The 15955-nt window shown below is 42.5% G+C and overlaps 1 protein-coding gene across 1 annotated transcript; it reads right to left on the bottom strand.

The window, feature by feature from the left end:
- Positions 1-7096: 7096 nt before the first annotated feature.
- ciartb (circadian associated repressor of transcription b) lies at positions 7097-15642 on the bottom strand. The gene is made up of 6 exons (XM_026175873.1): positions 15488-15642; positions 12945-13407; positions 12523-12598; positions 11932-12010; positions 10149-10278; positions 7097-8770 (listed from the first exon to the last, which is right to left on the bottom strand). The coding sequence occupies exons 2-6, from the start codon at positions 13365-13367 to the stop codon at positions 8378-8380; spliced, it is 1101 nt and encodes a 366-aa protein (XP_026031658.1). The 5' UTR covers positions 13368-13407; positions 15488-15642; the 3' UTR covers positions 7097-8377.
- Positions 15643-15955: the final 313 nt, after the last annotated feature.

Raw genomic sequence — 15955 nt, 5'->3', positions numbered from 1 at the left:
TTACTTTGACCGTTTTTATGAAACCAGAACTTGTTGATTTGATCTATTTTCTTAACGCTGTGGAAGGGACTGGTGCCTGTCTGGGCTGGTGCTTTGCATAAGGTAGGTTACACCCTGCACAGGTCACCAGCCTACAGTGCTTACACAGAGAGACACACAAGCCTTCATGATCACATCCATACCTACAGCCAATTAACATAACATGCATCCCTTTAGACTGTGGGAAGAAACTGTGTGCACAGAGACAACATGAAGTTCAAACCCACATCCTCCTTGTTGTGAGGCATCAGTGACAACTACACCCTGAGTCCTGGATATTAAACTCTCATCATCTCCTTTCTTTTAAGGCCAAGCAAAGTGTAAAATGATTTTCCCACACAGTGAAAGTGTGATTGTGTCTAGATGACCCAGAAATCCCAACCATAAATATGCCAAACACACTAAAGTTAAAAAAAAAAATACAAAGCAGCTCTTGACGAGGAATAATAATCTCAATATCAGTGTGTTATCCACCTACTTTGTTGGCCGCTGCCATTTCTTCTGGCCACTGCTTGGTTATTTAGCCTCACAACAGTGGCGCTGTTTGGACTCAGCTGAGCTGAAAGAGATTGAAGGGATAATTTGGCCTGACCTACACAATTTGGGCCAGCTCAACACAAATACTGAGAAAGGTGTCATAATCAACAAGTGGGTCAGTCTGAAAACAGTGTGCCTTCTTGTCCTTCTCTATAGCAGCACAAAATATTTAGATTCACATTTAATTCGCTATGTCAGACAAAACTCCTGTAGTCTGTTTCCATGTTAGCACATCTCCTGTTATTGTTTAATGACAGCCTGTGAGTTACTGGCCTTTGATGAGACGAGAGAAAACATTTAGTGCACGTTTGGGTCACTCGTCTCTATTCGCCCTGATGACACAAGCTGGTGACTGTAAATATTCCTGCCATGTCTCACTGAAATAAGAGCTGAGTCTTTTGTAGACAGTGATATGACATGCTTTCCAGTCAGCCGTTACAGTGAGGTCTGCATCTCATGTAAGAGAGCCACGGCTGGTATGGTGGGATCAGTTCTGTGGGATCATGGAATTCCAGCCGACTCACGTTGGTATGATCCGGTTGATGATCCATTCACACAGACAAATAAGGTGGGCTGTCAGCTCAAAGTGTGTCCTTCAGGGTGTCTTTGGAACAGTGCTTGACTCAGAGATGTGTCAGTGTTAGCACATGATGAGCATAATAGGCCCTTTTCAGCTACCCAGCCATTCTGACATGGAAACACAGGTGTAATTATTTACATCATGACCCCGTTCCACTTAAATGGGTCAGGCCCCTGGTGCTACTGTGGCCCATTATTGGTATTCTTATTATTTTTAATGGAACATGAATGCTGCTGCTGGTGAGCTGTAGATAAATAATTTACCATTAAAAAACTGTGTCTGCGATGTTGAGGCCATTGCCTGCAGCAAAAAAGTGATATGCTGTGCTTTTCTTTTACTATGGTGCCATCTAGTGGGCATAACAAAAACTACAACCATATACCCTGAAATAAATAGTTACAAGAAATTATTTTAGGGGAAAAGTAAAAAGAAATCAATTAAACTAAAGAAAACCATGCATATACAGTATTGAGTAAAAGGTTTTGTTTTAATTATTTTTTTCATTCTCTTCTTTGTGCCTTTTATTTATTTGTTTCTTTGTTAAGCCACTTAACACTGACCTATTAATCATTTAAGCAAAGAAGCAACCAAACTCAAGGGATGACTTGTGTTTTCCGTATGTCTACACAAAAAGAGGACTTAGCAAAACTGTAAAATTGTATTTTAAATTGTAGCTCTATGCATTTTGTTACAAGCAGCCTGTCACAAAAACATTGCTTGATCCCATTTCTTGAGCTCATTCTACAAAAAATGCCAAAGATAACACAGTATTTTTTGCAAGGTGATTCCCAAAGAGAATTTAACTGAGAATGTGGCATATTTCATATGCTCATATGGCATAGTGTGTAGTCTGCTCTTAAAAAAATGTGACAACTGGACAAGTGTAAGGCAAAAGAAGAAGTGGCCTGCCACGGCTGATGAACAGTATCTAAAAGTTATGTCCTTAAGAAATAGGAAATGATTTAGCAAAGATCTGACACAGGATCTGAGCATCCGGCCCTTCAGTTGAAAGTACTGTCAGATTTTTATTCACCACACAACACTGCCTGGAAAGCATCTGATTGGCAACAGCCTGGTTTTTCACATGCTATCATTCGTGGATTGGCCTCCCCAGAACCAGGAACTCACCATTATCGAAACAGTGTGGGATCATCTCAACAGACAACTGAACAAAAAGCTGCCAACATCAAAAGAAACACTCTTTAAGAAGCCTGGAAAACTATTCCTGAAGACTACTTAAGATATTCATGCATCAGGAATTTTTTAAAAATGAGTTTATTTTGTAAATTAGACATCAAAAAAGCACACAGGCATTTAAACAAGCTACATAAAAATCATATCAAGTGATAGGTTGGTGCCTAAAAAGCATTTACATATCAGATAAAACAAAATACTACAGCTTTATTGAAACTAACATGTTTTCTTATTCTTTATATCTGCTCTATGATATATTACAGCTAGTTTTGTTATAGGAACGAAGCACTGCGCTGACTCATGTAAATTATGGTCTATCTTATTTTCCTTGATGCACCTGATGCTTTGTGGTCAGTGCGCATCAGAAGATCTGATGGCAGAGGCCGTGTAGCTGTGGAGACAGACCTGAGGGCATTAATCATGAATGCCAGCCTCTCACTTTATCTGTGTGATCATTAGGCCGTACTTTACTGATGATCACTCTCTGGAAATGAGCTCCTGGAGGCTGCTTTCATTATTCATACCTACAAGAGCACAGTCTGCCCCCTATTCTTGGAAATGAGACTTAATGGGTGGGTGAGTGTGTGGGTGGTTGTGCTCTTGATATGTCACTGGGTGGCATATCAGTGATCTCATCTCTCTCACTGCTTCATCTTTAGCGATGTGCATCACAGGTACATTTGCAATTAGACCACAGGGAGGTGACAAGTGTTGCTCATTGCGATACCGAGAATGACAAGTCTTCCCCTTTAAGGAAATTTGATTGGCTGACCTTTTCATCAAAGTTAGTATGCTTTGCACCTGGACAAACAACTGTGGCTCACACAAATATCTATCATCATGTTGGTTTTTTTGTTTTTGCCAAAGGCATGTTATTATGTTCTTAATACAAATTACACGTTCCACCTTTCTACATATCCACAATGATTATCCTAACCCACTTTAACAAGTCGATTCAAGCCTCCCGTGAAGTTAAAATAGACGTCTGATTGTGTGAAGTGGTTGTTGAAAGTGTTGTGAACCTTTATATATGAAAGTATTCCCAAAGGCACGCTGCTATAAGGAACACTTTGCCTCCTGTCACGTGTAGATGTCTGGAAACAGATCAGAATATGAAACTAAAGGACTTCCCAGATTATACTTCACATATTTCAAGTAAGTCTATACAGGAATCAGTTCTTCTCCTCAGCTACAAGACTAAGTGCAGACAATTAGCTGGCAATATGTGGATGATGGTGGTGGTGTCAGGGCGCGATGATGTTTTGCTCACATAATTAGTCTCTGAGGCCTTGTGTTGAAAAAACAACAGACTTGTCACCATAGCTATCATTCCTGCATCAAATGTTTAAGTATCACATTTATGAGCCCAATCATTTCTGCTGCCAGCATGCACTGAAAGTGTTCATAGAAGAGCGTCCTTGATAACTACAGTTTTTGTGATGAAGCTTTCACATTATGTTTAGTCTTTTAAACGTTTTGTTTTCTGAAGATGTATTTCAGCATTTTGCTGCTGATGTTTGAAATATTAAAAAAAAAAAGGTGCTGCTGGTAAAACCCACGCGGAATGGCGGTGGTGCTGCTCGAACATTGGTTTTTTTTTTTCTGAAAGGGCTAAGGATAACCTTCTGGAGACAGGAAAATCAATAGCGCTGTACTGAATTGCAGAGACCCCTGGTGTCTGCATCGATGTACTTGGTGGTCATTTGGCTCTGGAGACCAGAATGTTCCCAATGCAATATCAGTAAAAAAAAAAAGCAAAAACAGCATCTGACTTCATACTATACCGTATCACTTAACTGTGAAATCAAACGTAACAACAAACCATACACCAAATTCAATTTCAGGTTGCGTAGTGGAAGATGAGACAAGAAGTTCATATTAAACTGCACATGGAGGGTTGATAAGCAAACCGAGGACTGCGGAGGAGCAGCCATGGATTGTCGCAGCTCTTTCACCATTTGTATAACCTGCTCTTCTAATAATTGGACGGGGGATATTTTGGGTTCACAGGTCTCTTAATTAAAAGCGCTCAGCCCTCTGACAGATGAGACCATTATTTCTGTGGAGTGTGAATGAATCAGCCGCAATTCATAATAACATAATGAGTCAATTTGTTGCTTTGCACAGCCCAAATCAAAATCTGTGACAGTCACACGCAGTCACACGCTGCTCACCCGCCGGTGCAAGAATGTGCAAATTTTTTAGAGAATCAGTCATTTATTTATTTATAGATTTTGCACTTACATGATCACGTGAGCGACAAACGTGTACGGCTGTATTTCTCTGTTTAGGTCTGACATGCTGCTAGGTCACAACATGCTGATGGCAGTTCAGAACATGTAATTATGTAATATCTGTGATAATGGTGTGATTGGGTCTTTTAACACTACAGTCTAAAAGAGCAGAGCTACGGTGAGCATCAGCACAAAAGGAATGATTACATTACAGAAGGTTTGAATGCTTAACAATTTCATGAAGCTTTTTAAACGAATGCCACCATCAGCAAATATCTGCCCTTTATTCACTGCCTGTACTGCAGCAGTTGGCCTTTCTTTTGATATCATGAATTGACTGGATTGTTAGTGATTTCACACTCACCACATCTGGCTCTTTCTGGATGGGAGGATTATAAATACAGTAGGTGTATAAATAACTACTGCTGGGGGAAGCTCTGCCACCTTAGCTGTGATTCAGTCTCACCCCCTTCGTCATTTTAAACCCAGCTGGAGCTCAAATCAGGGCCTTTTTACAATAAAAGAGCAGCTAGAGAAAATGAAGCCCTATTTATTATTCCTTGTGGCTTTTTGTGACTGGAACCACAGACCCCTTGTCCACCCTCTTTCTTCTCTCCCACTCGCCTTTGAATGCTTCTGATAAAAGGCTCCAATGTCTGCTGCTGCAGTAATGATTAGGTCTTTGTAGTTCTGCCCATACATACAAAAAAAACCCTCAGACATCAATCAGTTTTGTGCAGCATAACCTCTGTGGACCTTTAAAAAGGAAAGCAATGAGATTTCTTGTCCATGGTAGAATTGGTCTATAATGTTATCTGGTGACTCTGGTACCGCTTTGTTGAACATAATTGAAAAATTAAGGATCTAATTTACCATCACTTTGATGTATTCTGGTACTTGGTTATTTTTTGTGCACTTACAACTTACCTTTTCTTAAACTCTCTAGTAGAGTAGGCAGTTCTTGATCTTTCACAGTTATTAAAATGATTTTAAATGAGAAATTCTAGTCTTACTTTTTGAGCATGTTCTCGTAGTACTTTTAAACTCACCCATCTCAGTCTGCAGAATCCTGCACCTACTTACTTTTATATTCATAGCACTTTGCTTTCCATGCACTTTCCCAGCACATTACATCACATCACAAGTTCATTATTGGCAGGGTGTTTATATTGAGAGTTCTGTCTTTTGTTGATGCAGCTCTTCCTATCATTCATAACAACAACTTTCTGGGCGATCTGTGCCAGCTGTCGATGGACACGAACGCTGTCAGGTCATCTGTGCACGTGAGTCCAGACCATTAGCCTTTTCCTGAGAGATGAGATCTGGGGCAGCAACACTGAAACAAAGCAGTGCGGCTAATCGACCAAATCAAGCCTTTCAGCTCGGAAAAACAGACACGTGCTTCGCTGATGTGTAATTTAGTGAAGCACAAATGAAAATGGGGTAGATCGCTACCATTTTTTCTCTCCTTAACTTCCTGAACGGTTGTTTTCGAGGCTGTAGAACTCCCACATGCTTCTATTTTCAGACCTCGTGGCCATGACATGTTCTTACTGACAGAAACAAAATTCGACATGAGCTGAGTGAAAGTGAATCCACAGTCAGAGGTATCAGTGGTTTCACAAAATGTTCAGAAGCAAAAATTGGGCCTAACAAATAAAATTAAAAAAGCATCTTCTTTTTGTCAAACATGAGGCATTTGCTTGCTGGATTGCAAATATGTTCTAAATACATTTAGAAGTGGAGCTAAATGCTTATATCGTGGCCACACACGAGAGTATAAAAGACTTGCTTCTTGCCTTTTTCATGAACTAATCTGCAAATCAAATGTGAAATCTGGCACAGGCAGAGCCATTCTCCCTCTTTCTTGCAGGTTGTGAAAAACTGTGCGCTTGGAATTCCTCTTTGTCTACAGGCATGTAAAAACACAGCGTGGCAACACTTTCTGAGAAATGTGAAGTGATACTGAGCCCTGCAAGCAGTAATTTCACTTTGCCTGTACAGCACAACTGAGGCAAAGAAGATGAAACCCTACCCTGCAAACAATAAATCTTTTTATTCCCTCAGGAAGTAGGCTCGCTTTGAGTGACTCACCCTATAATTGGCCCAACTACGACATTAATCAGATAGCACTCTTTTCTTCTTTCTTTGGGGGGTCTTTGATGCATAATTGAGCGGGTTTAGCTCTTGGTTGAGAATTATTTTCAGGCCATTGTGTATATTCTTTTTGCTTATACGTCACCCTTTGAAAGACCTTTGGTGAAAACCAAGTGTGTCATATTGAATACCTGGATTTTTTATCAGGTTTTGAGACCTCTACATCATCAGTGTGATTGTTTTTCCCTGAAGAGCCGGAATAAGTTGTAGTAGGCAACAAAAATCTGTAAATTAATACTCATATATAGTTTGATGTTTAAATTCTTCTAATAAAGATTTGTCAGAAGGTTCAATAAACACACTAGTGTTTCATGGTTTAGGCTTTACAGTGTTAAGAAATTTCACAACAGAAGAATCTGTAGCCATTTGTTTTGCATCAAACAAATATAACCACATTTATTTTGAAAGTATAAAATTTCACACTGTAAAGGCCACTTTTCAGGGTAAATTGACAACCTTCCTGTAAGATTTACACAGACAAAAAAGCTTGTCCATCTCTCCGCTGGTCCAACATACTGTCCAGTTCTGTGGCAAAAAAAAAAAGGAAAAAAAGCTATTGTTCTGCTTCACCACAGAAAATAGTTGGCGAGATCTGAATAACTTACTCAAAACAGGAAAACGGCAGGAGAGTGAGAATTCCTGATTTGTACATCCCACAGAGGACAGAGGAGCAAGGTTTCCAAACGGTTCTCTCTCTTTCTCTTTATTAAACCAGCTTACAGGCACAGCTTGACGTTACAGGCACTGTTTGCCTTCTACTGGGAGACTCGAAAAAGAAATCTGCAGTTGACATTCTTTACACTGGCACCAGTCAGGCCACGAGAGCATCCCCACTGAGACAGCATCCTCCGTTTGTAGAAGAGGGGAGACTTTGCGCTGCAGACCTTGTCGTCAGAGGCCATTTGGTGGCTCACCGTAGCTCTGTCGAGGTGTCCTTACTTTGAGCATAGTGTTCACATTCTTACTCACTAACCGTGACGTGGTGCTCGCTGAGGTAGAACAGTTGTACCAAAAGAGTTATTTATAAAGAATACAAATGAGTAACAGTCACATCAATAAACTTAAGAGTGGAGTCATGGGAGGGGAGGGGAACAACATCACATTTCACCCACATTTTCAGCACAACAATATGTAGATCACTGACATATCTTCCTTCCTTTCAGCACAAACCTTTCCTTCAGTTCTTTCCCTTTCACTCGTAATGGCAGCTTCACAGATACTCAGACTGTATTTTTTTTTCTTTTTTACATCTACAAGCCAGTGCGAACAAATTCAGTTGTGAAAATACTTTCTCCGGTATCACAGCATGTGAAATTTATCCTTCCAACTCTCACACACGCTGTTGAAGAGTGCAAAAATAAAAAGAGAGAAGAGGGGGGAAAAAAGAAGAGATAAGTCAACAAAAAGGGAAATAAAGCAGATAGTTGTCGTGTTAGAGAGGGTACACCGCCGTACAGAAAAGTCACATTGTTCATCGACACCGCTTCCATATTAAAAGAGGAATCGGTAACATCCCTTTTGAAGGCTCTCATCTCTCCTGAAGGCTGGAATGAGCTAAGTGAGCTGATTGGCTCCCTGCAGGGTGGGCAAGGCGGGGCTCCTCTGCGCGCTGCTTACACCGAGCCCTCTGTGTGGACTAGGACCAGCTGCTGTCCGTCAAACGCCCTGTTCCCTTACGTGTGATGATGCTGTCCGTCGATTTTAGAAGCCTCTCTAGACAGGGCGCGTTGATTTTGCCCGGCGGCGGGCCTCTGGGCACCAAGTTTGTCTTAGTTTGGCTGTCTGTGCTGGAGGACACGGCGCTGTCCTGCGTTAGGTCTCTGTCACTGGGGGTCAGCAGGGGCCTGGGACCAGCCTGGGCCTGCTCTGCTGTGGGAGAGCAAATGGGTGACGTGTGGAGCCACTTCAGATTATTGGCAGAGTAAGCTCCAGGAGGAGTGAGATCTGTGACTCTCAGGGCTTTGGCGGTGGCTGGAGGATCGCTAGTAGTGATGGCGCTCGCTGCTGCAGATGTGGTAACTGGAGACAGCTGTTGAGTATGACAAAAAAGTTTTATTATTCAGCGATGATTCTAATTGATTACCAAGACCTAATTTTCATTTGCTGTCCATCTAGTTATTATAAGGACCCTGAAATATAAATAATATATTCATCGTGCAGAAATCTGAGTGAGGCCCAGATAATGGAAGGGCTGAAAGCAACACTAAAACGGTAAATGGTTTGATCTTTTATAGCGCTTTCCTACTCAAGCACTCAAAGCACTTTATACCACAAGCACTTTTCTCCTCTAAGTGCTTTCCATCGAACGTTCACACTCTGATCAAGCCACCAACCTTCCGATTAGCAGATGACCTGGTTTACCTCCTGAGCTACAGCCACCCCTAAACACACTGCAGGAGCCATAAAAATGGCCCGAGAGCAAATAAGCCCCAAAATCTGGGTGGGGCGCTGCAACAACCCGAACACACATGTACACAGTGTATTAGCGCCTCAAAATGATTTAATTTCCTCTGTTTAATATCTAACATTAGGGGTAAACACTGGCATTAATTTTGAGTTTTGTTTCTAAAATATTCTCTCTGAACCGTAATTTGGCCTCCACTAATTCTTGAGGATCTTGTTGTTTAGTTACTAGAAGCCCCAGCTTGTTGAAAAGCTACTTATTTTGTCTGCCATCTGGTGCCGGACACTAAGTGTCCAATGAGATGTTTTTATCCAGAAAGTAAATAACACGCTGAAGAGCGTGGCAGGAATAAGACCAAAATTATGAGCACGGTTCTGAGGGCGATAATTCTCTGTGTATTTGTTTAAACACACCATCTTTAGATAATCCGTGAGAATTCCCCCAGTTTTCTTTTCTCACACGTAGCACAGAGCAAGACATAGTCTGCGTTCAGCCACGCTCGCGCTACTAGAAATACTTGAATTGGGAACCTCCTCCGATTGAGCTGCACCACCTGCATAATTTACACACTGTAGCAATCAGACTTGGTAGTAGGGATCTGGTATGAGCAGTATCGATCATAGTGGGTGTAGTCAGTTATAAAGAATAAAAAAAACCTAATGTAGATCATAAAATCCTGTTCATGACAGGGTGTGTCGGGACTAATTCCTCACCAATTAAATGCAAAGGAATGTTCTAAAGTATCCTGACCTTTCTTATCCCCTTAGGGACACTCCTCCAAAATTACCTTTTCTCCTCTGTCATTGTTCTTAGTGAACCTGAGACTGCAGTAATACCTCAGTAAAAATAGCTTTTAATCCTCCTGTCCCTGTTCCAGACCTGTGATTAAATAATAATAGATATTTTAGTCGCTCTTTCACTTCGTCGTCACCATATGTTCTTGGCAGCGGGATTTATCTAGGCGAAGAGCTCTTACACAACAGCTTCTTTTTTTTAACTTTACCTTCAGTTTCTTGGTGGGAGCAGCTTCCTCTGTTTGGGTGACAGTGAGTGGGTGTTCTTGAAGCTTTACATTAGGGAACCAGCTCTTCAGCATTTCTTCCATTTTAAGAATGATATTAATGTACTTCTCCCTGGAAGCAGAGGTGAAAAAAAGAAACAAAAAGAAACAGAGAGTGAGAGAGAGCTATTTACTCAAGCTATCGCGCGCGAATCTGAGTAATCGAGCAAAAATCTTGGTAACCTCTTCTCTGAAATCTACCTCCCCATCAAGCTCGCACAGGAAATATGCACTCTTGAAAAGCAAGCGAACACATTCGCTCGCTCAACAAAGCCTGCTCTCCGTGTGTGGGGAGGGGAACATTGTCTTAAGTACATTTCTCACATGCTTTGAGCTCACACGTGGACTGGCGTATAATACTCCCGCTCGCCTCTAAATATAAACGCCAAAGCCACAACGTTCTCCCACAGCGTCAGTGTAAAAATAAAACAGTTGACGCAGTTCACGTCGGAGGTGGGCGCAGTCAGAATCCCCCTTAACTGCTGCCCGTCAGAACCAGATGGCGAGCGGGGATTAGCCTGGGCCGTACGATCGGGACCTTCCTGCTATATTCAGTCCAACCCATGTTAAATTCATGTGAAAGATTATCCGCCACAGTGGCTGCTAAAAAAAAGTCACTTTGATCCTATCTACCATTGTGTTGCTCCAGGGGCTGCCAGCTGGCAACACAGAGCAGACACCAGGAGAGACACGAGGGAGGGGTTTAGTCCACCTTCCAGCCTCTGCCCTGGCTGTCTGCAGGGAGGCTGCCACACCCACTCTTTGTTTCCCTTATGGAGGCAGCAGCTGGTGGGTGAGGGCTCCAATTAGTCTGCGCTAGGCTCAGGAGCACTTTGTCTAATATACCTTGATGCAAAGCCTCGTGCTAACTGCACCCCAAAGATTCCTATTCAGTTTCACAGCTAAACTGTACACGATGCCGGGATTTCGTTTCAGTGTAATCAAATAGTATTGATACGATCGCTGAGTGCAATCGCTCTGTGAAATTATGCTCTAAAGTGATTACTCAAATCAAAAACTCAAAACTTTCCAGCTTCTCAAATGTGACAGTTTCCTGTTTCCAGATAATTGAAACATATATTACACGAGTTTCTGGAATTTTTTGATAGCAACGTTCATCAGATATGGAAGTTTTCTATTCAGCAGTTAAGAAAATGCGCAAATGAATGGACAGATATTCTTTTTTATATGTGTGGGGAAAAAACTGCACTAAAAATCAGATCATAAGGACTTGAGAATTGGTAGTTTTTTTCCATTTAACAATGTGAAATATCAAAACATTTTAAATTTGACTGGGAAACAGGGACTATAAGAGTTTCTCCTTGAAAGGGGTGATAGCATATTCCATTATGCTGTCTGGCCGGTGGAGAGCTAATCACACAGACACAAGTGGGCCGCTCTCACAGTGAAGCCTGATACATTTTTAACAAGATGCCCAGCTTTAGTGAGAGGCAGCCATCTCTGCAGTAAATTTATCCTGAATGTGCGGGGGTAGCAGCAACCTGCTGTGAGCCATGTGTCAGAAACATAACGGAGACCACTTCGACCCACAGATAGCAAGCAGTATTGGGTAGCCCTTGTATATGTATGCTGGGGGATGCACTGTGGTTCTCACACGGGTTTGAAACCACAAGTGAAAAGAGCACACAGATTTTCTACGCTGACACATTTATGTCAAAGTACCGATTATCATTGTTTCATGTAGGGCAGAATGTGGGTCACCTACCCCATGTAGGGGTTCTGCAGAACACCCATGATCCTCTGAATCCGGTCCATGGCGACACTCTCCTGGAAACTGCTGAGTCCTGGCAAGAAGAAAGTTGTAGCATGAGCCACATGAACTGTGTTGACAGCAGGGCTGAGTCTGTTCAGCAGATGGGTAGTGTGAAATGTGTGTGTGAAGGAACAGACTCCCTGCTTCTGTGGCCAGGAAGTGCTGGGTCACACAAGGTTCGGGTTTGACTAAGATCCCAAACTAAGCAGTTTTTGCGCCCGCCTGAACACGGTGCTCTCTTTCAGAGATCCTCATAATGCCTATCTGACTCAAGAACTGCATCACTTTACACACACATGCGCACATATACAAGGAATGCTTGTGGTTAGATGACAGTCCTACGACAATGCATGTTTCAGACGTCTCGCGCTCATATCTCAAGGACACCTATTCCACAAAGACTTGCGTAGTCTATGCGCTCTATTGTTTTTTTCTTTCTGAGACAAAAGAGACCGTGAAAAACAGACTCAACTAAGACATTTTGTGTTCAATCAGGTTAATATCTTGTGTGTGAAGCAGAAGACATATTAAATGCTGACTTACTTTCTTTGTATCTCCCTGAACGAAGGCCATTCAAGATTGATGACAATGGATGAATGTAGCATTGTAACTCCATGCACTGAAAATAATAACAGATTTATTAGTGTTAGTGGGTAATAAAACAACTTAAAAACCTTTTCTGATAAGCTCATAATAAATCAGCCTCCCCCCAGTTCATTTTGTTATATTAATTGACAACAACTTTCCATGACTAACTAGCTTTGTTTGACTTAAGACAGAAAAAGTCTAGTTCTTTAGAAACGGATAGCAAATAGGGGAAGGTCATTTTTACTGGAAATGTCATGCAGGAAGCACTCTGTAAAACCACTACGGGAATCAGTCTGGGTGACAGGGTACGCGCTAGTTTTGCTGACACTGTCAACCACTGTCTGTGGAAAGCACACATGAACCACAGAGGCGCTCACCTTGCTGCTAAAAATTCTCTCTTTCTCTGACATGTTGGCAATGAGCTGCCGTTCTTTGCATTCGTCCTCTGTAGAGCCGCGGGGTCTCTTCAGTGCCTGCTGAGTGTTGTTGCCATTCATTCTTTCTCCTTGCTGTGTTTTACACAGTCCAGTGGCGGTGTCTCTGTCCCATTTTTCCATGCAGCCGGGAGATCCCCGGCTGGAGACCTCCCTGACCCCGCTCCAGTTACCGTCGCCCTCCTTCAAGTCGCTGCTCCAGCGGCAGCTGCTGTCAGTCGGGCCCAGGTGCGAAGAGGCACAGGGGGATAAAGGAGCTTCTGTCTGGCTGTGCTTTCTGGTACAGTCAGGCTCCTGCTCGTTCTCATTATCCTCATTGTCGCTAGCCAGCCAGTCAATGGAGTTGTCCGAATCTGTAGCAGACATCCTCAGCTGCAGGGTCTAAATAGCACTGACCATCACCGACCTGACAAAGAGAAACTCACCGTTATTACATTGCAACAACACGAAACATATTAAAGGGAGCAGCGATAACAGATGCGGAGACGAGAAACAGTAAATTAAAAATTAACTACATCAAGGCCTTTAGCCAAAATAATCAAATGTAGTGTTCTCAAGCAAAAAGTCAAGAAAGAACAAAAAAACTCCAGCCAAGCAGAAATAACAATAAAGACAGAGGAGGGACAGCAGTGTACTCGGAGCAGATGGTGGCAGTGAGATAACAGTTGTTGGGACCACAATGACCTGTTTGTTTTGCAGATGCAACACCTGAGCCAGTAAACACAGGCCAGCCACCATCAAAAGCAAACAGCAAACGGTCCCGTGCCCCATCCAATACTCGGAGGGTGGTGGGTGGGAGGCTCACGTCATTTGTCCCTCCAAATTTTTTTCACTGCAACCCTCAAGCGTCTTCACATCACAAACAAACACATTTCTAAATTTCACAATTGCTACCCTGACTATCCCCCCCACCACCCTCAGTCCGCTTCTGTCAGCTGGCCTGCCAGCTGCTACCACCACATTCATTCATACACTTCGTTCGCTTGCTTATTCAAAGGGGCAGAGGTCTGCCACCATGACGACTAGTAGTTCGACGAACCGCAGACCTCCCATCAACACAAGTGACACTTGTGGGGTGAAAAAAGAGATTTAAGAAAATGGGAAGCGTTCTTCAGCAATGAACGCCTTCTGAATAAAAAAGAAAATCCAGCTAAAGGCTCTTCACGGAGGCTTAATTGCAGTATATTCCCTCTGTGTTTATTACAAGAGGGGAAGTGAGAACAGCATTTTCAGCACAGAGATCATTTTAGGATTTCCAGAGTTAAGGACTGCCATGTCTCTTGCTTCCTGTAAAATTTGAGGGTAGAGGGGTTAATTGCTCCCTGATTCTTTGTCGCCTTCTGATCTTATTGTTACAGAGGAGGGGTGGAGCGGACATTTACTGATATACTGAATAAAACGCAAAACATATACATCATCATTGCTCTAAATCAAAGCAATGATTTACAGGAGCACGTGAGTATTGAGCGCCATAGAAGAGATTCAGCAAAGTCCCAAAGAATCTTGAATCTAATTCCAAGCTACTGCAATGTCAGTCTGTTTTGTGTTGTGTAATACTGTATTACACAACACAAAACATGCACAGACACTGCAGTAGCAAAAAGAAAATCTAATTTCTCTCTATAATTGTATAAAAGTCGCCCTTCTTATTAATATACTAACTCTAAATGAATCCAATAGCACTGAGAAAATATATCAACATATATGTGCCATGACTAGCTCCACGCTACTACTAATTTCTTTCTGTGATAAAAACAGCATACACATGGCGAGCTTACTAAATATTCACTTGCCCTGGGCCTTTGCATGCTCATATAGGCCTACAGTTATATTCTAATAACACTTTAAATAGCAGTAGGAGGTACTGATAACAGCTAACACCGTGGATTTCTGAATCAAAGGAAAGGTGGTCCCATAAAGCAATTTAAAAATATATATATACCAGTTAGCTTCCGCGACCTCGACGTCTACATCTACCTGTGTAGGTGGGGCACCTGAATAGAGATGCCCAGCGCTTAACACGTACGCCGATATGCTTGAAATATAAGAGAATATTTCAGATATTCACACGTCGTTATCTCTCGCCAGAGAAAACGCGCATAGGAAGATAAGGTGGCAGGTCTGATCTGTCCGCCTAAATGCGGGTTTCACATCAGTTGGGTAACAGACACAATATACTTCCTCATCAGTCTCAGTAAATTTGGCAGCATGCTGAATTTGTAAAATATAAATATATATATTTAAACAATAAAGAAAGAAATGAAACAGGAATACCAGTCCCTGTCACGGGAAGGCTACCATATCGCAGCACTAAACACAACCGCAAACTCTTTGTTTTTCTGACCAGGTTGTCTGTGTGAAATGCCTCTGGATGATTTAAAATAATAATATTACTAGGATATCGCTTAGTCCCCTCAGAAACACAAAGTAAGTGATATTTATCGGGAGGCTCTGGGCATTAAAAGGAGATGAGCATGGGTGCCTACCTTCTCAGGATGGAGCGGCTGGTCGTTCTTCCTTTGTTTAGCGGTAAATCCAGTAGGACTGTAGGCAGAGAGCAGCTGATGTGCTGGACGTGCGGCGTGAGAGAGAGGAGGCAGAACATCCAGTGATCGGCCCGTGTTGCTTCTCCCAAGGCAACGTGTCTGGGAGGGCGGGACTAGCAGGAGCATGCGCTCCCATTTGCTCCTCGAGCGGCTCCGACTGTCCAATCGGCTCCTCCGTTCAGTGCAGTCGCGGAGCAATAGGCGAGGCCGGTTTACATATGCAAATGACATGGAAATGACACAAACACGTGGACACGCGGATCGGTTTCATTTCAGCAGCTGGGTGAAAAGTCAAGCCAGGGCTGGCTGTGGTCATTCTACAGGCATTCTTGGGCATTATATCATCTGGATGATGATGCTTGACTTGAGGCATGTCAGTAAGCTGAGCGGCACTGCTAAAGACGCAGT

The sequence above is a fragment of the Astatotilapia calliptera genome, chromosome 7, assembly GCF_900246225.1.
Source record: "Astatotilapia calliptera chromosome 7, fAstCal1.2, whole genome shotgun sequence".
Lineage (NCBI taxonomy): Eukaryota > Metazoa > Chordata > Actinopteri > Cichliformes > Cichlidae > Astatotilapia > Astatotilapia calliptera.
The sequence above is the reverse complement of the archived record's forward strand: the minus strand, read 5'-3'. Positions and strand labels throughout refer to the sequence as shown.